General features: G+C 35.8%; 1 protein-coding gene across 1 annotated transcript in view; it reads left to right on the top strand.

Moving 5' to 3' along the window:
• ZNF236 (zinc finger protein 236) overlaps positions 1–22138 on the top strand; it is a 63093-nt gene that overhangs the window by 23180 nt on the left and 17775 nt on the right. Inside the window, exons 9-21 of the mRNA XM_010020316.1 lie at positions 771–999; positions 2616–2888; positions 4868–5071; positions 8156–8300; positions 9428–9688; positions 9905–10155; positions 10614–10715; positions 15394–15545; positions 16663–16769; positions 16864–17015; positions 17127–17339; positions 17850–18126; positions 18582–18685. Coding sequence (XP_010018618.1) covers positions 771–999; positions 2616–2888; positions 4868–5071; positions 8156–8300; positions 9428–9688; positions 9905–10155; positions 10614–10715; positions 15394–15545; positions 16663–16769; positions 16864–17015; positions 17127–17339; positions 17850–18126; positions 18582–18685 — 2470 coding nt within the window. The remainder of the gene's footprint in view (positions 1–770; positions 1000–2615; positions 2889–4867; positions 5072–8155; positions 8301–9427; positions 9689–9904; positions 10156–10613; positions 10716–15393; positions 15546–16662; positions 16770–16863; positions 17016–17126; positions 17340–17849; positions 18127–18581; positions 18686–22138) is intronic.

Raw genomic sequence — 22138 nt, 5'->3', positions numbered from 1 at the left:
CAGCATGAAATATAACTATTATCTTGATAGATTTTATTTTATTTTTTTAAATTGGTCTTTGAGGTTGGTTCTTGAAGTTTTTGTATAAGCATTTAATCACTGATCTTGGTGGTGTACAAAATAAACAAAATGTAGTGTTCTTCCAAGTGATAAAATATCTGCACACTCCTACTGGAAAGTGTGCTTGAGGTCTTAGATCCAGAACCATTTCAGACACAGAAGTGTTCATAAAGGTGCCTACACTCCAGTCCCTTCCAGGTGTACGTGAAAATGGGTGCATAGTTCTTGACTCAGTCAGGTGGTTACTGGTGGTTTGTTAACAGAGGCTTGTGAGCTTTGCCAAGCTTTTCTTTGGTTTAGCATTCTTCATTTTTCTTTATACCATCTATGGCTTCTCCATAAGCTGATGGGCTGCAAATTTGACCTTTTATGGGGAACTATTCTGTCATGTAGTAGACGTAAGAGATAGCTTATGGATATATTCCTGGGAAATGCTTGATTCTGTAGAAATAATTGGCATTTTTCTGAAAGGCAGCTGTTGGAGCATTTACTAGTGCAGGAAATCCAACTTAAAATCTCACAGACAATCAGAAGTCAATGTTGTGTAAGAATGTTTTTGCAATTTTGAAATCCAGCTGCAATTTTGGGAGGTCAAGACATCTAATTCTTCATTTATATTTCCAATATATCTTGTGAGTATTTGCTTGAGAAAAGTTGTGACAGTAGTGAAATGTTTCTTTCTTAATCTAGAAGTATTTTATTCTTTCTAGCAAGCTTTAGAGAACAGTGGGTTGTCTTCAATTCCCGTCTCTGCACATTCTACTGACTGCAGCCAAGCTAAGACTCCTGGGACCCAGGATCAGAACCCAGATGTCCAGACTCTTTCAAATCATCAGGCTGACTCTAGTAATGTAGAACAAGATAAGGAGCAAGAGAGTACAGATAAATTGGATAAAAAGGAAAAAAAGTTTATTAAGAAGAAGTCATCATTTTTACCTGGTAATGTTGCCACTGCTTGCTGCTTTTTGTGCTGTAAGGTCTATAGTAAGTGTGGGTGTGTTGATGGCTTTATAAAGGAATTTCCCAAAATGTATTGTGGATCAGTTACAAACTTCGTTTACTCTCGTCTAAACCACAGTATGTGTAGAAGTTGTGATCAATAGTATTTATGACTTTCATTATCCTGATGCAAAACCATGTCAGAGTGTCATTAAGTGAAGTTACGCTGTCAGATCTTCTAGATTTAAACCAGTGGAATTTATGGAAAAGGACAAAAAAGAAAGAATATTAATCTTTTGGGGGAGGGGTTTTGTTTTTGTTTCCCCCCCGCCCCCCGCCCCCTTCTTCCTTCTGTCAGAAGGATTGGGTTTTTATGGTGTGTCCCAGATCAGAGTTCTTGGAAGCACTACTCTTACTCTTTGGAAGTGAGGCTTCACAGAGGCAGAAGTGCAGTACGACTGCGTCATGCAAATCTTCACTGAACTCGGCCTTGTAGGGAAGGATGAAGGTTGGCACTGTGGATAATACTTCATGTCACCTATGTTGGAAATCATAGTACTTATGTGAAATTACATGTTAATATTGCACCTCCGTACTTTACTGTGGTTATGCAAGCCTGGATTTTGTCTCCATGTGCTTAAATGCAACTTTAGTTAGCATTAAGGTTGCTAGAAGTGGTTTGTTCCAAGCATAGCCATCATACTTCAATGACTGGCCTGGTGGAGACAGTGCTAAAATAAGCAGTCATTGAGCTCTGTCTGTAGTATCTTCATAGATACACTAATGTTACTTTTTATCTGGACAAAGGAGGCAGAAATTGATCCAAAGTTGAAAATTCATCTTGTCCAGCATAACCATGCTAAAAACCAACATTAACTTTTTTCCTCTGGTATAGTTACTACTTTGTTCCTTGCGTATAACAGTAACAACTCTCTAACTCTGACTGCAAATAGAAATAAAAGGTCTCTACTGTACAGTCAAACACAACCACCTTTATTTTTTGATAAAATAACCTCAGCATATTGATACAGTTTACAGAAAAAAAGACTATGAGAACCAATTTAAATGAATGAATATATGATAATTGAACAACATACATGAATAAAAAACTGTGGTAGGATTTAGAAGGTTCTTTTGTCAGTTTTGTCTAGAATAAGGTATCATAAAACAACTTCTGTGAAAAGGTAGCCTTAAAATGTAAATCTTTCAGAAGGACTTTTTTCTCCTGTATTAATATTGTATTTATAAGTTAACTGGTATGCTGCATTACAACTACATTCTGTATTTCTAAGTGGCATAAAAATTGTATTCTGTGAACTCAGACATTTCTTAGCTTTTTTTTTCTTCCTTTTTTTTTTCCTTCCTTTTCAGTAGTATAAAAATGTTTGAATTTCAACAGGATTCTCTTTGAGTTTTATTGTTGTCATTCCAGTCCATCACTATTTTTGTGAAGTATCTGATAGCGAAGTTAATTTTCTACGAAGTGTGTTGTAATGGCATCTATTTCACAAAATAGTTTTGTGTTTTGATTAGTTTGTGTAATATTGGTGTAGCAGAATTTCTGAACAACTGTCAAAATGTTTAAAACACATTCATTTTGATGTTCCTTATTTTAGGTTCTATACGTGAAGAGAATGGAATAAGGTGGCATGTTTGTCCGTATTGCTCTAAAGAATTTAAAAAACCAAGCGATCTAGTGCGCCACATTCGCATTCATACCCATGAGAAGCCTTTCAAGTGTCCCCAGTGTTTCCGCGCCTTTGCCGTTAAGAGTACTCTCACAGCACATATAAAAACACATACTGGCATTAAAGCTTTCAAGTGCCAATTTTGTATGAAATGCTTTTCCACCTCAGGGAGTTTAAAAGTTCACATTCGTCTACATACAGGTAAGGCCTCAAAATTGCATTTGTATTTTCTATAATGTGGGTGAAACCTTGAATGGAAAGAGAGAATTGAAGTGCTTAAATTGTAGAGATGTCTACCCTGTCACTGATATCTATTGGAGAATTAACCAGTTTTAGGGTCCTACGTAATGAACTTAATTTTTTTCATATCTTTCTAGTTTTTCATGGCTTTGGAACTTTGGGCTCTTAAAAAAGCCATGGACATTTAGTTTTCTGATGATGAGTCAGCTGTTGCTCCTTTTGAATATCACTATTGTGAGTGTATTTAATTTGTGCTTTCTAAAGAGTCATACTCTTAGAATTTGAATTCTGATTTTACCGACCCCCAGTCATTTTTCATATTTACTCTGCATCATTTCTTCCCACCCCTCTCCCACACTTTTTGATAATTTCACTGTAGCACTCAGGACTTTTTCTTTACTTCCCATTTAGTCTTCAACAATAAGCTGTTGCTTCATGTTTTTGCCAGTTTGCCTGTTTTCAGTATCGTATACTACATATTGTAAAACTCCTCCATTCATTTTGTCCTTGATTGCATCATATATGATATCTTCAATACCTGTCTTTCTGTGGCTGCTTTTCTGTCTTTCCATAGAGAAAAATGAATTTTCCACTCTTAGTGGAATACCTGGTTGTTTTCTGCTTTTCTTTGTCTTGCAGGTCAATAAGCTTTCAGCGAGATAAGCTTGTAAATCCTTCATTCCTGTTTATGTATTTATAAGTTATGCAAAAGTAGTTCGTTGGCTGTGTGCCTTTACTTGTTATAGTCAGAATCTTTAATCCATGAAATACCAATGTTGGATTCATCTGCAGAAAGTTTTTCACTTTATTTTTTGTAAACCAGTATTTTTTCAGTTACTTTAAAGTCATCCTTACTGTGTTTAAGAAGTCAGACTCATACAAAGTGGCAAAAGCCCTAGGTGGCTTGAAAAATACATAGTCCAGTGTTCATGGAACTCTAGCATGTAGTTAGACATCGTTCAGCACAATCGTTTTTCTTGTCAGAGGTGTTTGCTTCTTCCTCTGTCTAGCAGATTAGGCTTACTGGGTCAGACAGAAATTCATCTAGCCCCCTATGCTGTCCCTAGTAGCAGCATTTGAAGCCTGCATTAATGCTTCTTAGCAGTGTACACTAATTTTTGGGTTGAGGGCTTTTTGAAGCAGGTAGTACCTCTGCACCAATCAGCATGTTGTAGATTTTTGTTCCAAAGAACATAGCTAATTGTGTTTGAACCCACATGAACATACTGCTAGAGCAACCTGATATAATGAATTGAAATGTTGAGCTACATGTTGAGTAAAGTATCATATGATGTTTTAGTTACTGCACTGTGAAGAATGGTTCCTTTTCATTTTTTGTGCATTTTTTTCCATCTGTGATTTTACAGAGCTTTCTTCATAAGTCAGGCATGTTTCCTAGCCTCCTAAGTCCAAGATTTCCCCTTCAGCAGAAGCTGAAAGTTTGTCAGCTTTGCCTGTCTCTGTAACAAGTTCTCCAGTATCCTTGCCAAGGAGAAATTTCTACTGGATTTTGCATTGCAGAAGTATTTAATAAATTATTCCTGTTGGCATGCTTTTTATTATATATCATTTGTCTACGTGTTTGATTCTTTTTTCTCACAGTGTTTTTAATGGTCTGTTTTGGAAGGACATTTGCACTGCTAGCTGCAATTCTTAGGATAGCTTCTGGAATCCTTTGAAAATTGCTGTCACTTTTGCATCATTCAGTTTCCTGGTAACAGCCTTGCTTAAAGTGATGTGTTACAACCAGTTAGTAGTTCAGCAATTCCATACTTACTTTTGATTGGATTTTATAGATCTGCTGAAAACCTATTTAACAATGAACACCCTGACAGAAAACAAAGAAGAAAATACAGGAAAGATAATACATATTCCAAAATGACATTTCTAGGACAGAGGAAATAAAGTCACAAACTAATGTGGTTTTTAATTTTTTGCAGGTGTTAGGCCTTTTGCTTGTCCTCACTGTGACAAAAAGTTCAGAACATCGGGCCACCGGAAAACTCACATTGCTTCACATTTTAAACATACTGAACTAAGAAAGCTGCGACATCAACGTAAACCAGCAAAAGTTCGAGTAGGAAAGACGAATGCTCCGGTACCAGACATACCTTTACAAGAGCCCATACTCATAACTGATTTAGGTAAAGAGCAAGTAAATTCATGCTCTCTTGAGATTTGGATTTCACTGGAAAATAGAGGATACAGTTTAATCAGAGCTTACTCAGGTGCACTTTGAAATAAGTCATTGGAAAAAATCAGGCTTTGGAAAAGTGCCTTTTTTTTATAGTTTGCTTGTACTAGAATTATTGAGTAGAGTCTTTTTTATTTACAGAGAAACTGTATAATCCTTACCAGAAAAAAAGTGCATTTTTACATTACATTAGGAGAAGAGTCGAATTAGACTGTTGTTACAGAAAAGATGATGGTTCATGACCTAGATTATTCTTATGTTTATTCAGATTACATATATTAATGAGTTAGTGCGTTGTATGATTTTAGTGTATTTGTTGTAATTGACTTCAACTGAATTAGTGGTAATCATTAGTGGTAATATTTCAAAAAAGGGCAGAGTAATTCTGGAATGTGCTACATAGAGTTATTTTAATTCTGTTGTAGAATAATTGTTACAACATTACATAAACTCGTGTTTTGGAAGAAGGTAAATTGTACAACCCAATCAAGACAGTATGTCTCGTTGTCCAGTAGAGGTCAGTGTAGTGGGCAAGGCATTTACTCTTCATTGTGGTTTGACTCCTGCCTTCTCTGTTGTGTAGTCATCTTAGTATAGTAGAGTATGATATTAGTAATATCTTTATCTCATATTGATGAAATCTTTAACTCTCACTCTTTAAAGATCCTTTTGCTTTCACTGCTTCCAAGAATTACTGTATGCAAGAGAAGTGGTTATTTTGGTATCAGGTATATGAAGCTTAAATTTTCAGAGTAGCAACAAAACTTAGCCAAAAGCTTCAGATGTTTGAATCACACAATGTTTCTTTCTTGAGTAAACCCTGGAAGCAGGTACAGTCCTGTTTCTTGATTTTAAAGAAAAAGCATTCCGATACAATTGAAATCTGTGCAATGAATTTCTGGATTTTGGAAAAAACCCACAATTTAAATACTGTAAAAGTTGTTTCCTACAGGTACTGGTAGCACATGAACTCTGCTGATACTGGAATGTTCAATGTGAAAATAAGTTCCACCAGTTGTCTAGAAGGTGTCATGTTTTTCCAACCCACTGACAATATTTCCATGGTTTCCAGGAAAAAAATCTTACTTATTTTAGGCTAGTGCTAGAAACTGGCATTGTTGCTCTGTAATAGTCTTAATTTTTGAGTGACAGCTTTGAGGAAAAAAAAAGTTGATAAATATTTGGCTTCTTTTAAAAAGTTGAAATTATTCTAGAAGTCTGTTAAGAGGTCTGCAAAATGTTATGTTTGTTTCATTTTATTGCATCAGTTGATGGTATTCATTGACTAGAAAATGCAAAAATTTATTGTCATTTTTCTAGCATGTCCTGTGGTTCCAAAGATGGAACTGATAGGAGAAGGAGTATCTTTTTATTGAGTGTTCCACTTGGAACTATTTTACTGATTTGCCATATTGAGTGTAGAGCCACCTTTAACTATTCTAACAGTTTGGAGAAATGTTTCATTTATCTGAGTTGAGCAGGTTGAGTAAACAGATTGGAAGTGTTCTATTAGGAATTTCTGTTATTTCTGTTATGTATGTTGTAAGGGATTTCTGCAGTGCTTCTTCAGACCAGAACCAGTGTAACCTGGGATATGCTTACAAGTTAGCCGTCATTTCTTCTAAGAGTTAACCGAATTACTCTGCTTTTATGTGATCAAGAATAACTTGAGAGCAAATATTTGTCATACAGAGTTTCTTTTCTTCTGATTTGGAGGATTTGTATCATCTCCTGTATGCGTCTACTAATTATCATCACAGAAGAATGCCAAAAGGAATTCAGAAAGTAGGGTTGTGCGTTTGGTGGGGGGTTTTGTTTTGTTGGGGTTTTTTTGGTGGGGTTCTTTTTTGTTTTTTTTTTTTTTAAGGGCAGATATTTTTATTAGACCAGCAGAAGTTGGGGAAGATGAAGGAAATTTTGGCATATATGTATTTTTATATATATGTAAAAAGTATTATATATACACATAAACTTTTTGAAGTCTGGGACATGTAAACTTGTTCTTTTTTCATTGTTGCCATCTCTTCTCAAAATTGAGAGAATTTCCTTGTCTTCTGCTCTTTTCAGTTGCACTTTGAAGTCAGCAGAAACCCCTTGGGCATTCCTTTTTGAATATGAAATGTAGCATGCTAGATGAAGTAGCCTGAAAAAGGAAGAGAGAGCATAAAAGGAAAACCTTAGAATCATAAGGGATCTTCTGCATATTTGTTGAGATTTTGTATCACTCCTTTAGCCTTGTGTATTAGTATTGAGATGAGTACTTTTCACAGATGTATGAATGATGAGTTTGTTTACCTGAGAAATCTGCAGCTGTTCCCATTCTGTCATGGTGCTTGGGATGATGCCTTTCTGCTGGCTGCCTTCTGAGACAGACAGTGTACTCTTGGATTATAAGTTGAATGTTTAGTAGCAGGAACTTGTAACTGATTTTCCACAACTACACTTGAATGACTTCAGGAACCAGTGTATAAAGAGTATTTGATAATAATAAGTTTTTGTAGGTACCCAGAGAATTAGCAAGACTGATTAGCCAAAGTTGATTATGTACAAATGCAATAAATTTTCATTGTTTCTTTTTTTTTTTTTTTTTTTTTGCCTTTAAGTAAAGGCAAGTATATGTATCCTGGTATTTTGTACTTTTCACAAAATGCATATGAAATATTTGTCAAATTATAATGTGTATCTGGGGTACGTTGACCAAATGACATTTGCTTAAGGTGGAAGTTGGTAGAGCGAAACTGGTTAGCAATAAATTTGTAACCGTCAACTTTAAAAGAAGTTAATGCCTGTTTTGGACATACGTGAGGCTTAATGTAATGAGGTGGACCTGTGGATAAAAGAGCTATCACTAAAATAGACACCATGTACAACGGAATATATATAATGCTAAATAGATGCTGAAAGCATCCTGATTTTCTTTATATTCTTGCATACTAAAAGTTAAGTCACTTTTTTCAAATTTAGCTCTTCAGACTACTGAAACTTTGGAGTAACTTTGCAAATTTTTCCTTTATGTGTGTGTTTATGTGCGCAGGTCTTATCCAACCAATCCCAAGGAATAGCCAGTTCTTCCAAAATTATTTTAACAATAATTTTGTCAATGATGGAGACAGACCATACAAATGTTTTTATTGCCAACGAGCCTATAAAAAATCTTGCCATCTTAAACAACACATCAGGTAAAATAAATACAAAGAAGAAAGGAAATTTATGTAATGCATTTATGGAAATGTATGAAATTTGTGTAATTTCCACTGAAAAGACTTCTCTTTTTTACCATTGCTTAAGTAGTGAACCAGTGATAATTGATTCTTCTGGTGAAGCTGGAGGAGGCTTTGGACTAATTCATACTTACGTGTAGTCCTAGCAGTACAAGGCTTACTTCCATAGATGTATATTGGTAGCAAAACAGTTATCTGTTATACTACTTTATTATGGCACTTTATGTGGTGGTCGTAGCCTTCTAAGGCTACTGTAATCGTAAGCCATCCCTGATTTTTCCCAATTTTCTTGAAACTTGCTTCCTTTATCTTCCATTTCCTAGCATTCACATTGCCTTCCTCTGAACTCTCACTTCTGGGGTGCTAAACTCATAACCCTTAAAATTCTCATTGCACACTCCACAATTTTCTAACCTGTCCATGAGTCTGTTTTATATCTCGATATAGTCTGAATGGGAAATTACTCTAGCACCTCTGGAAGGAAGGATATAGTGAGTGGGACATACTGATAAAGAGTTTACCCACTTGAATATTACTTTCACAGTCTGAAAGACCGGTTGTACTGTACCTGTTCAGGGGGTGTTCAGGATGGGCACAATTCTTTTCCCAAAAGCTTTGTTATTAAATGTAGTAGTAGTAGTATATAATATGAGGAGGACTGGATATTTTTTTTTCCCCACAAAACTTCTGTGGACATTGTTTTAGTGGAACTGAAGAAAATACATGTGAATGACAATAACTAGTCTGAAAACCTAGTATATTATCTGGCATGGAAAAAATCACCCCAAGTGTTTTAATTAGGGCGAACTATGATCAGAAAAGGAGATTGGACTGTAGAACATAATTAAAACTGTCAGACAGTATTGCTTTGGACATGCTTCTGACTAGCATCACAGTCCTGCTAATGATGACATGCAGATTGTTTATTAAAGCTTTAATTTCTGGATTTTCTTAACTGAGTTTTTTTCCATCCATACAGCAGTCGTCTTAATTTGGTTTATTTTGCTAATTTTAAAATTAGTCTTTTAATAACTTCATAAATCAAAATTTTAAATCTACTTTAACTTCTGCTTTCTCTTAAAAAGGTCACATACTGGTGAAAAGCCATTTAAGTGCTCTCAGTGTGGAAGAGGTTTTGTGTCAGCTGGAGTTCTGAAAGCACATATTAGAACACACACTGGATTGAAAGCTTTTAAGTGTCTTATATGCAACGGGGCCTTCACTACTGGTGGTAGCCTCAGGCGACATATGGGGATCCATAATGACCTTCGACCATACATGTGTCCGTATTGTCAAAAAACATTCAAAACATCACTAAACTGTAAAAAACACATGAAGACTCATAGGTATGTTTACAGTGTATTTCAGTACTCCTTCCGTAAAAACTTGGAATTGCTCTGTAGCAAATGCTTGTAATTGAATAAGGATGTTTATAGGTACCAAACACTTAGGTAGCTCCAAAGGTAGAGTAAATTATGGTGTAAAATAGAAATTTATTCATGTAAATAGTTAGGATAACTGTCTTAACTGTAGCCATAAAAAGACCTTATCTTTTTTTGCAGATATGAACTTGCACAGCAACTTCAGCAACATGAACAGTCTGCCTCAATAGATGATTCTACGGTAGATCAGCAGAGCATTCATGTTTCTACACAGATGCAAGTGGAGATTGAAAGTGATGAGCTACAGCAGTCAGAAGCTGTTGCAACAGATCAGCAAGCTATTTTAGAGTTAGACCAACAGCCAGTAGTAGGCACGGAAGAAACAGCACTAGAACAACAATTGACTGATCAGCCTTTAGAACAAGATGAGGGTGAGTATTTAAAATACGATAGGTTTATAATGAGGTAATTTACAAGTTCTCAAATAACAAGTTCTCAAATTAGTCTGACTTCATAAGTTGCAATACAATGCAAGGGAACAATTAGGAAAACAGAGTAGAAACTACCTACTTAAAGTGTATTGTACAATTTCTTTCTTTCATTGGTGTTTACTGTTAAAAATAAAAAGACTGTTGAAGGTTTGCACCATTTAGTGTGTAATGAGTTAATAAGTACTACAGAGGAATATAGATAAAGGCTACAATAAACAAAGATTTAAATACCTACTCAGCTAACTTTTAAAAATTATTTTTTAATGCAGTAAAAATTCAAATGACTCTAAAATGTTGGGTTTTGAGAACAACCGAATTGTGTAGTTAATGCTGTTAATGAAATAATTTTTTCTTGATATTTTTTTCCTTCTTTCCCCCCCCTTCTTTCCCAATTTCAGATAGATTTGTGACATCCCAGCATGCTTTACAGGAAAACATCACTCAGTTTGAACAGCAAGCTATAACACAGCAGCCATTTGATCAACAGGGCTTATCACAAGGTTAGTAATAAATAAAGGTTTCTAAAGCAATTTCTATAAATCTGGCTTTACAGCATAGTTATCAAAACATTTCAGACTAACCGCAATGCAGAGAACTTGCAAAACCAGGGTTTATAGTTATTTCATATAGGCGTTTCATATTCTTTCCTTAACTGGGTTTGAAATTGCTGTGGCAGTAGGCAGTTTACACAACTTTCCCCCTAAGTATACATCCTTTTGTATTTTATAATGCTACATAAGTAATGAATTAAGATATTGTAAACATTTGGAAACTTTTCTCCCCTACAAAATATTGAAAAATGTGTAAGGCTTATGTAGCTTGCAGAGGATGAAGAAATAAATGACTGTTCCTTTTGCTTTTCACAGATGGATTTCTTGAGTTGTTTGACATGAAGCTACTAGTTTATATGTGGTTTGATGGGGTTTTTTTTTGTTTGTTTGGTTTTGGGGGGGAGACAGGGCAAGGAAGAGGGCTTTGTTCAAGGGCATTTCTCACTGTCTAGCCAGTTGATCTTTCTCCTTGTTTCTGACTCTAGCAAATAGGTCCATGTTTATGTAACTGATGAATCAGTAACTGGTATTCCATCTGCTTAAACTTCTCTGTTCTTAATTTCATTCCCTGTTTAATTGTGTAGGATCTTTTGTAAAAACGTAATTGACTGCAATCAGTTGCAAGACACTGAAGAAACAGTATAATTTGCTGCTGATTCTGATTCTCTAGGTTGTGCTGCTTTTTATGTAACTGAGGAAAAAACATAAAACACTCTGCCTTCATTAAACAAGACTGAACCTGGTCCTGTTAAAACCCCATGGATTGCTTTCATTGGTTAGCTTTTACAGTTTTCCAAATGTATCAGATGAGACTACAGGAAAAAAAAAGTGCAGTTTTTAACTGTTTCTCTCAAGAGTGGGTTGTGGGTTTTGTTGGGTTTTTATGGCTCCTTTGAATTTGAAAATCCAATATGTAAACCACGTTTTGTTATCTTATTTAGACTTCAGTTTCTATGTATGTGTATCTTCTCCATTAAATAACTGTTGAATACTGGGTGATTTCTTGGGAGGAGACTCTTCTAGATCTCACAAAACAATTTTTTCATCATCAGAAATCTGGGCTGATCATCGATACATTCTAAAATTGGTACAGAGAATCAGAACATTTGTGGTGTGTGGTTTTGTTTTTAAGTCTCATTTGTATAAGATGTCTCCTATTCTACTTGGAATCTCATCCACAGATTCCCAACTCTTTGAAGTTTTCTTGAAGATCCTGGAGCCCTTCAAAATTTTTGAATTTCAGGTAGGTAAGCATTTGCGCGGATGCATGCGTTAAATTGGTCGACCCTCTCCCTATGTCTGCATCTGTGCTTCATGCTCCTAATTTCTTTTTCCTATCAGCTAGGCAGAACATTCAAGCTTAAAACACTGTATCTTTTTTATTCTTGGTATTTTTAGGCTGTAATCTCATTAAAATATTTTGACTCCGTGTTTATTAATAAAACAATGTAGGAGTTTTAAAAAAAATCTTCAGTAGGTTTATTTTTCTTTCTTCTGTTTTTAAGAAAAAAAAAAAATGTTTTCATTTCAGACAGATGAGGCTGATCTCTAGATCTGCACAGACCTGTCAGAATTTTGTTTATTCTTTCAGATTTGTTTGTAATACTTCTACAGAATTTCTGGTTTGTTCAGAAAGATTTTCTTCTTGATATGCTCAGACTTGTGAAGAAGGGCAGATCTCGTGAAGGTGCTGCTGTATCATAATTTATTATTCATTTGAGCTAGATTTGAAAACTGGGAGGAAGGACTTGCGTTCTTTGTAGTTTACATATTCAGATGTCTTCATTTGAAGACCTTTTAGTGAAGTCAGAACAACCAAATGGATCTTTTATCAGAAAATGTCTTCGAGTTATTGAATTACCATCTGTCAACAAATATGTTTTTGTATAGATTGTCTTCCTTTTAAAGTCTCCCTGTAGGCATGGTTGAATGTTAATAATTAGTTAGCGGTGATAGGACAATGGTCTTGAAAAACTATAAGAAATCCAGATACTGTTATTCTTCAGCCCATACAAATATACCCTTTCCATCAGACTGCTGGGTTGTTATTTTATTTTTTCTTAAGAAGTTGATCTGCAATCTCAGGACTCAGAATTCCAGTTCTTTCAGTAACTACTTACACATTGATTCAGCTGGGTCTAAAAGTTGCCTAGGAAGCAAAGCTGCAGAACACTGAATTGCTAGTGACTGACCTTCACTGAGATGCATATAGATACGTTTCTAATGTTAGAAGTCAAATGATCCGTCAGTAAAGACTTCCAAGTTTGTCTAAACTAAGATACGGTATTTGCTATGAGCTACCATGCCGTTTTCTCGTACTCATGTTCCAAGACATACTTTTCCAATAGTAAACTGATTTGCAGTGTAATCTATATTTTTAGTATTTGTTAATGTAGAAAAGAATAGGTTGGGAGGCAACGAAAAACAAGCAATGCAAATGTTTGTACTGAAATAACACAAAATCCAGTTGCAAGTTTACGGGACTTTGTAGTAAAAGACTCCCCTTACTATACAGAGCTTAAGATGCTCTTTGTTCTTTGAAAGTTAACCAAAAGCTTCTGAGAAACAATATATAATGATGAAAACAAGAGCGGAAAATGAAGTTACTGAAATGCATTTTTATCTCTCTCAGACTAAATGTCTGGGTTTTGGTGTTTGGTTTGGGTTGTTTTTTTTAATACTGCAGTGTGGAAATAGTATGCTGGTACCAGATTCTTTTAGCATGCTCAAAATTGTCAGATCATTTTAAAATTTGAATGGAAATTGACCTTCATACTAGGGCAAAATGGGGAAGCGTCATGTATGTGCTTGTTACGGCATTGGTTTATATTTATTCCAGAACTACTTTTAGAAGTAGTATTTCTTTCTTCAGTTTGCCCCAGATACCTCTAAATTCAGAATTTTTCTTCCGAGCATTTTGTTGCATGAGTCTGGGAAATTTTGCAGGATGCCAATAATTGCTTTTAGTGAAACACAGTGAAGTGAAACAGGTCATAGTACAGTGACTTCTGTTTTCCTCCTTAGTTAGTAAAAATTACTTAAGAGTTGAAAAATTGCCATTTTTTAGGTAGCTGTTTCTTTGTACATTTAATGGTTACGTCCCTTTTTTTATGTAGGACATGGAAGTTATATCACTTCCTGCTGTAGTTTCTCGAGGCTTGGTTTTCTGTGTTCTCATCAAGTGTAGTGTGAATCCTATTCTTCCATAAAGGTACTTTTAAAATGCATTTGAAAACAGAAATTAGCAGCCCTCTTATCACGGTAAAGCTTTGCATCACTATTCTTAAGGCTACTTTTTTGATTTGTCATTTCACTAAAAGTAATTGAGGTGCAAGGTTCAACTTGTTGAATCTTTACTTCTTGTAATCTTGGTAGTTCTAGGAGACAAAATAATACACAAGTTGCCGCATTAGGATAAATTACAACCTGACTAATAGTGCTTTCAAAATTTGTTTACATCTGTTGGTTTTCATCCTGTGGTATAAGCAAGAGCATACAAGTAGGGTTTTTTTTTTTCCTGTATCAGTAACAGTATTCATGGGCTGTGGAAAGTGTTTTTTGGGAAAATTTGTGCTTAAACTTAACACATCCCAGGTTTTTATATACTGTAATTCATACTGTTCTTTAAGCATTGTTTTTTGGCCTTTGATACTGTGATCATCTGATGTGGGTTTGTTTCTGCCCTGTTTTCATAATCTTCATCCTTATTGTCCACTAAAGGCAAACTGCACAGAAAGAATAAAATTGCTGCCCTTATTTCAATTACTCGTACTTATGGTTTCATTTTTTTTCCACATAACATTGGTTTATTATTTTTTTTTTTTAATAGAAGTATTAGGGCTTAGAGGGGTTGATAAAAGGACACCTCTGATATCATTAAAAACCCCTGCAATTTGAGCTATACTTTCCTGGCTCTGAATCATTGATGCTATAATTTCATTCATTTGTTTAGAAAAGGAGGTGATTAAGATCTGATATTTCAGAAGAACAAAACCAAATAACATTTCAGGTTTTGATACTGGAAATGTGAATAAAAATATATGATTATTTTTTACTTTGCAGTTTGCCTTTGAGAGGCTCTACTTTACTATTATCTAAAGAGTGGGAATATGTGGAGGAGATCCATAGTAGGAGAAAAAGGGGTTACTTTATCAGAAACTGGAGTTCTCCTATTGGGTCATCTCCTCCACTCACCCGCCATCCTCCCCACTGAGCTTTGCATCCTTGTGATCGGCTTTCAGTGTAGTTAAGGGAGCGTGGTACCAACGTGGATAAAGGGAGATGGGTCAACCTGTTTGACACATGCATGCTTACATACAAGAAATTCAAAATTTCAATGGCTCTAAGGTAATTGTGGCACCCTGAAGAAACTTCAAACAGTGTTTTTCTGTGGAGGAGATTTTCCAATAGAATTCCAGCTAATGGTAAGTAGCCCTATTATGCATATTATGTAGATGCCAGAAATATTCGTGTATTTTGACACTCAACAGTGAAGAGTATAAAATAAGTATTACTGTATGGTAATACCACTTAATCTATTTTGAAGGTAGTCTTCGAAAATATGTGGTGTTATTCAAAATCCAGTTCAGTGTGTTTTCCAGGTTTATGACTCTTCGATTTCTGGCAGGTTTTACAGTGAATGATAGCTACAATCAACAGACTCAATTTCCAGCTGTACAGCAGCTGCAGGATTCAAGCACACTTGAATCTCAGGCTCTTTCAACGAGTTATCATCCACCAGCCCTTCTTCAGGTTCCAAATACAGACACTATTAATGTAGTAAGTACTGCTGGAAGGCAGAATTCTGTGTTCAGTGATGAGTTTCTTTGAACTATTTAATCAGTAATTAGGCAACCTTAAAAGTCAGAAAAGTTTTGTGGTATCTTTTCTAGATTGCTTATGTTTAACAACTGGAAAATCAAAGGGTGGGTGGAGGATAAGTGACCTTGTTACATGTTTCTAAAAAATGAGTTGTACATTTAGATTCTTTAGCCTTAAAAAAGAATATAGTGCTGTAAAGTTGTATTGCAAGTCTAAAACTAAGGAAAAGACCTAATGTTATAAAAGAATTTTACATTATTGCACTATATGCTGTCCTGGTTATTGAGTTCATATTGATATAGATATGATCAAGCAATAAAAATAACATCAAAATGTGTAGTGATCAATCATGGAGCTTGCATATTGCAGTTTATGGTATTCTATTGTCATTCTCATTTGGTTAAATCTATAGAAGAACTTAATTGCTAAAAATACAGCTTAAATACAACTTTTTATAATGGTAGCAATACCTAGCATAGTGAACATCTGTAGTAATGTGTTTACCATGATGACCTGAATGAATTATTGTCCTTTCATGCTTGTTTGTAAAGGACAGATGTCAGTTAGAGAACTGAAGTGGATTTTAGGATCTGGAAGAGCCTACAGGCTTTGCGGTTTTCTTAATTTTAAAACATGCTGGCATTCTCGAGGATTATTCTGTCATGGTTTATGCTTAAAAGGAGAATCTGTTAAAAATATAGTGAAGTCTCAGCAACACTGTGCATTTTTATATGTAGCATGGGGCTCTGTACTGTTTAAAATGGCTGCTTCGGTGTTAAATTTAACCCCTCAAACACTAGAAAATCTGCAAGACTTGGGACATGATTCACAGGGAGGTGTAAGTGCATCATTTTGTCTGTTTCTTCCAATTCAGCAGATGCACATTTTGCTGCTTTCCTTCTCACTATGAAGGAGTAAGATACCGTATCGCACTCTTTTATTTTTTTACAGAAATGTGTGAAAGCATAAATTTGATTACTTGTGTTGACTATGTAAGTGCTGTAATTTTTATTTGCCTGTTTGTGTGACTTTTAGTATTGCGTTACTGCAATTTACTTGACGCTTTGATTTCTAGACTACCCGCTTGATACAAGACCAGTCATCACAAGAAGAACTTGAACTGCATGCCCAACGGCCTCATTTTCTTGAGGATAATGAAGATCAAAGCAAGCGTTCATATAGGTTTGTTATACTTCTAGGTTCTGTCACAGAACTTCTTGAATATTTTATGGGTAGTAATTATATGCAATTAATGAAAACAATTTTTTTCTAATAGGTGTGAATATTGCAACAAGGGTTTTAAGAAATCCAGCCATTTGAAACAACATGTACGATCACATACTGGTGAGAAACCTTATAAATGCCAACTCTGTGGCCGTGGCTTTGTTTCCTCAGGAGTTCTTAAGTCACATGAGAAGACCCATACAGGTAACAGCGTATACTAGCTCCATATTAGCCTAAGTTACATTTGGGTTTTGTATATATCCTGTATAAGTAAACTTAAATGGCATGCTACTTATTTGTTTCTGTTACTTCAAGGAGTTAAAGCATTCAGCTGTAGCATTTGCAATACCTCCTTCACAACTAATGGCAGCCTTACCAGGCACATGGCAACTCACATGAGCATGAAGCCTTACAAGTGCCCGTTCTGTGATGAAAGCTTTCGAACAACTGTTCACTGCAAAAAACATATGAAAAAACATCAGGCGGTCTCCTCAGCTGTAGCAGCAGCTACAGAAACAGGAGGGGGAGGTAAATTATTTCAATTTTATTCTTACAGTCCTTACTACATAACAAGTACAGATGTTTCAGTGGATTATGTGAATTCTTTAACAGTAATGTTAAAAATTGGCCTTCCAGAATGGATAATGTCTAATATCCAGAGCCACTGAAACTGCTCTGTTATGTAAATTGTTTAAAGAAATCAGTTTTCCAGGAGTCTGTCCAGTGTATTCAAGGTATTGTACATTAAATTGTTATTTTAGTGTGTCACGAACGTAGAACTTAATTTTTTTTTGTGCTAAATTACTTATACCTGTATTTAATTACTGTAAAAATCAGAATTATAAATCCAGCTTTATTTAAAAGAAGTACAGACATGAGGAGTTAGACCTCTGAAAGAGATTTGAGTCCAAGCATGTAATGTAGTGGCCAGGTGTTTATTATTAAACCCTTCTATTTTTGTCATTTCAGCTGACAGATTAAACTAAACAGACATGTGCTGTTTTGTTTTGGGTTTGATTATTATTTTTTTTTAAATAGTTGCATGTGAAGATGATGATGAAAACTCTGAAAGAACATCCAGAAAATCTCGTCCTGGTGTCATAACTTTTACAGAAGAAGAAACAGCAGAACTGGCGAAGATTAGGCCTCGAGAAACTGCCACTGTCTCAGAAAAGGTTCTTGTCCAGTCTGCTGCAGAGAAAGACAGAATTAGTGAGATCAAAGATAAGCAAGCAGAACTGGAAGCTGAGCCCAAATATGCCAACTGTTGTAGTTATTGCCCCAAGAGCTTTAAAAAACCCAGTGATTTAGTCAGGTAAGGAATGGAAAAGTTTTGTGTATTTTCAATTTTCCAAATTGTTCTCCAGTAACCTAGCAGTAACAGTTTCATGTAACACCTTATGCCTAAGCTAAAGTTTGACTTTCATCTGTATACGTTTTTTCAGAATGATCTAAAAGTATGTTTCAAAATATTACATATTCTGAATGTGACTGAACCAGTCTTTTCATATTTCTTTTCCTGCAGTATTAAAATGATTATTATGAAGTTTTAGAGTCAGTTACTTTTTCTTGCTATAGGACTTGCATGTAAAAACATGTAAAAGTCAGTTTGAAAAAAGGCAAATACTTCAATCATCATTTTTATTAGTTCTGCTTAATGTAATGTTAATGTAAGTATTCAGTTCTGAAATTAGTAAGATACAAAATAAATCTTCTATAAACGGACATAAAAGTAGAGATTCACATATACATGTATTCTGGAATTATTAGGCATGTTCGTATCCACACTGGAGAGAAGCCGTATAAGTGTGAAGAATGTGGAAAGAGTTTCACTGTAAAATCCACTCTGGATTGTCATGTTAAGACGCACACAGGTCAGTAAGATTTTTAATGTCTTTGTTTAGGAACTGGTTACTTTCACTTTAAAAATTTTCAATTTTACTGTTTGTTCTGCTAAGTAAATTGAAAAATCAGAGTACAAAAAATGTAAGCACCTGGCTATTTGAATCGTGCATGTTGAATATAAAAAACAAATTTCTGTAATATTTAAGTTTGTACAGTATTTTCTTTGTATTCTTGAAAGAGGTCCAATTTTATTAGTAGTATTTTTCAAGCCCAATTTTCTGTAAATTAGAATCATGGAAGGGTTTGGGTTGGAAAGGACCTTAAGATCATCTAGTTCCAACCCTCCTGCCATGAGCAGGGAGGGACACCACACACTAAACTATGTCGCCCAAGGCTCTGTCCAACCTGGCCTTGAACACCGCCAGGGTTGGAGCATTCACAACTTCCTTGGGCAACCTATTCCAGTGCCTCACCACCCTCACTGTAAAGAACTTCTTCCTTGTATCTAATCTAAACTTCCCCTGTTTAAGTTTAAACCCATTACCCCTTGTCCTGCCACTACAGTCCCTAATGAAGAGTCCCTCCCCAACATCCTTATAGGCCCCCTTCAGACATTGGAAGGCTGCTATGAGGTCTCCACGCAGTCTTCTCTTCTCCAGGCTGAACAGCCCCAACTTTCTCAGCCTGTCTTCATATGGGAGGTGCTCCAGCCCCCTGATCATCCTCATGGCCCTCCTCTGGACTTGCTCCAACAGCTCCATGTCCTTTTTATGTTGAGGACACCAGAACTGTACACAATACTCCAAGTGAGGTCTCAAAATACTCCCAAGTGAGTAAAACTAACTCTTTAAATCTTTAATACTTGTTTTCATCTTACCATCAAGCTTCTGTAATAAAGTTCAGTAAACCAATCCTGAACTAATTAGTTTCTAAACCAGCCTACAGTTTTGCTGTGGTGCATTATAAGCTTTTTTAAAAAATGCAAAAAAAGATAGAAAGCTTTTAATGCTGTAATATGTAATTATTTTGCATATGGAAGCTCCCTCTTCAATTCCAGCGTATTTGTACTTTCTACTGTTGTTTAGTAAGAAATGCTACTCTTGTGTCTTATACCAGTTCTCTGTGTAATTTAGTATCTTGTCTTAGGCAGTAGTAGATGCTAAGGATAATGAAAAGGACAAAGCAGGGTTTTGATCATTTGATCATGCTCCTCCAGGTTCAAGCAGTTTGCAAGTTGTGGGACTCTCAACTAGAAATTGTACATTTTTAGTCACTACCTTTTATTGGAATATTTTTTATTATTTTACCCAGTCATTTTCTGAACCTAGAAAAACTAAGTAAAACTGAGGGGCTTCCAGTAGATCAAGCAGTAATGAATTCCTTGGTTCAAATTTGTTTTTCAGTGTGCCATTTGAGTTTGTTTGAGAAATAATGGGAAATTGTTCCCAGTTTTTCAAGCTTTTTACTGATTTTATTTCTATTGATTTTGCAGACTTTTTAATAATATAAAAGAGAGCTTTGTAAATTATTATTTCAATATCTTTAACAGATTTTTCCATCCTGTTGTTCAGCCTCTCTTCTACATTATATAGAATTTTGAGTACCTTGGGTCTTCACTCATGTGCTTAAGAGAACTCCCTTGCTGACCTTGTGACTCCCTTCAGCCTTGTGAAATTTTCCCATATAATCCTACCTTTTGTTTTCAGTCTTGTAACTATTTTCTTTAGTTCATGAAAGGACTCTTTCATCCTGTGACAACAATTGTTTTATGGTCCTTTCACATAAAACTGGTATAAAACTCCAAAAATCCAGATACAGTCTTGTCAGTGAAAATCTGGTCTCCTTCAAAGAGCTGACATGCATTTGTGAAGTGTAATTTTCACTACAAAGCTACATTTGATCATGTGGGGGTTTGGAATTTTTTTTCCATTTTCTTTCATAATTGGGCCAGCTTTTGTTGGATTAACATGAAGATTAACTGGTGTGTTAACAGTTGAGTCCAGATTGCTTTCTGGAAGGCTGTTTTAATCTGTGGGCAAAGACCGACAGCTCATAGTTCATTGGTTTTATGTTGAGCCATACTTATTTTATTTAAAAGAGCAATAAAAAAAAAGAACAGTGTGATTGTAACTCTTCTAACAGCAGTTCTGTTTGAAAAGCTATTCTGCTTCTGTTGGCTGGATAGGAACTACCTGACTTCATCTGTAACAAACACTGATGCAAAGAATTAGTTTGACATTCTACTGTAGCTTCTATTGTATCTCCACCTTTCAAAAGAGCAGGCTGGCTGGAAGTTTTTTTTATGAGATACATGGTTATATTATATGTATGAGAGATAATATATGAGATATGATCTTTAAGGCCCCTGCCAACCCAAACCATTCTATGATTCTCTGGTTTTCTGGCTGAATACTTAGCTTGTGTATCCTGATGTAGCATTATAGCAGGGTAACTGAAGTCACACAGTATTGTATTTTTGCTTGCATTACTTTAATTTCCTGTGTATGTAACAGCTGTTGTTAATGTTTTCCTTCGGAAGTCAGTAGTATGGCATAATTGTAGATGACCAGCGAGACCAGTAGGTCAAAGGAGTTGATCCTGCCCCTCTACTCTGCTCTTGTGAGACCTCACTTGGAGTATTGTGTCCAGTTCTGGTGTCCTCAACGTAAAAAGGACATGGAACTGTTGGAGCAAGTCGAGAGGAGGGCCACCAGGATGATAAGGGGGCTGGAGCACCTCCCGTTTGAAGACAGGCTGAGAAAGTTGGGGCTGTTCAGCCTGGAGAAGAGAAGACTGCGTGGAAACCTCATAGCAGCCTTCCAGTACCTGAAGGGGGCCTTATAGGATGTTGGGGAGGGACTCTTCGTTAGAGACTGTAGCGACAGGACAAGGGGTAATGGGTTTAAACTTATAACAGGGGAAGTTCAGGTTAGATACAAGGAAGAAGTTCTTTACAGTGAGGGTGGTGAGGCACTGGAATAGGTTGCCCAAGGAAGTTGTGAATGCTCCAACCCTGTCAGTGTTCAAGGCCAGGTGGGACAGAGCCTGGGGTGACATGGTTTAGTACAAGGTGTCCCTGCTCATGGCAGGGGGGTTGGAACTAGATGATCTTAAGGTCCTTTCCAACCCAAACCCTTCCATGATTCTATGAAATAAAACACACTTGATTTTACGATATTTGGAAGCAGTGCTGACTTGGCATTTGCCAATTGTGTTTGACTTCTTACCCCAATTTGTGATCATCTTCTCTCCAAGTTTCCCTTGTGGCCACTAACTCCCTGTCCTTAGATACTTTTACATTCTATTTCATCCATCTTTCTTTTTTATCAGATTCCTAGTATTTATACAGAAAGCCCAAGAGTAAGGTCATAATCTGACTGATTGAATATTTTCATGCTCTGTTTAAACAGGACTTCAGATGTTCATTTTGTTCCTCACTTTTTTTTTTTGTTTGGGTTGGTTTTGGTTTTTGTGGCTTTTGG

The sequence above is a fragment of the Nestor notabilis genome, unplaced genomic scaffold (genome assembly GCF_000696875.1).
Source record: "Nestor notabilis isolate BGI_N333 unplaced genomic scaffold, ASM69687v1 scaffold2838, whole genome shotgun sequence".
NCBI classification, from domain to species: Eukaryota; Metazoa; Chordata; class Aves; order Psittaciformes; family Psittacidae; genus Nestor; species Nestor notabilis.
Note: the sequence above shows the minus strand (reverse complement) of the source record. Positions and strands in the feature narration are given on the sequence as shown.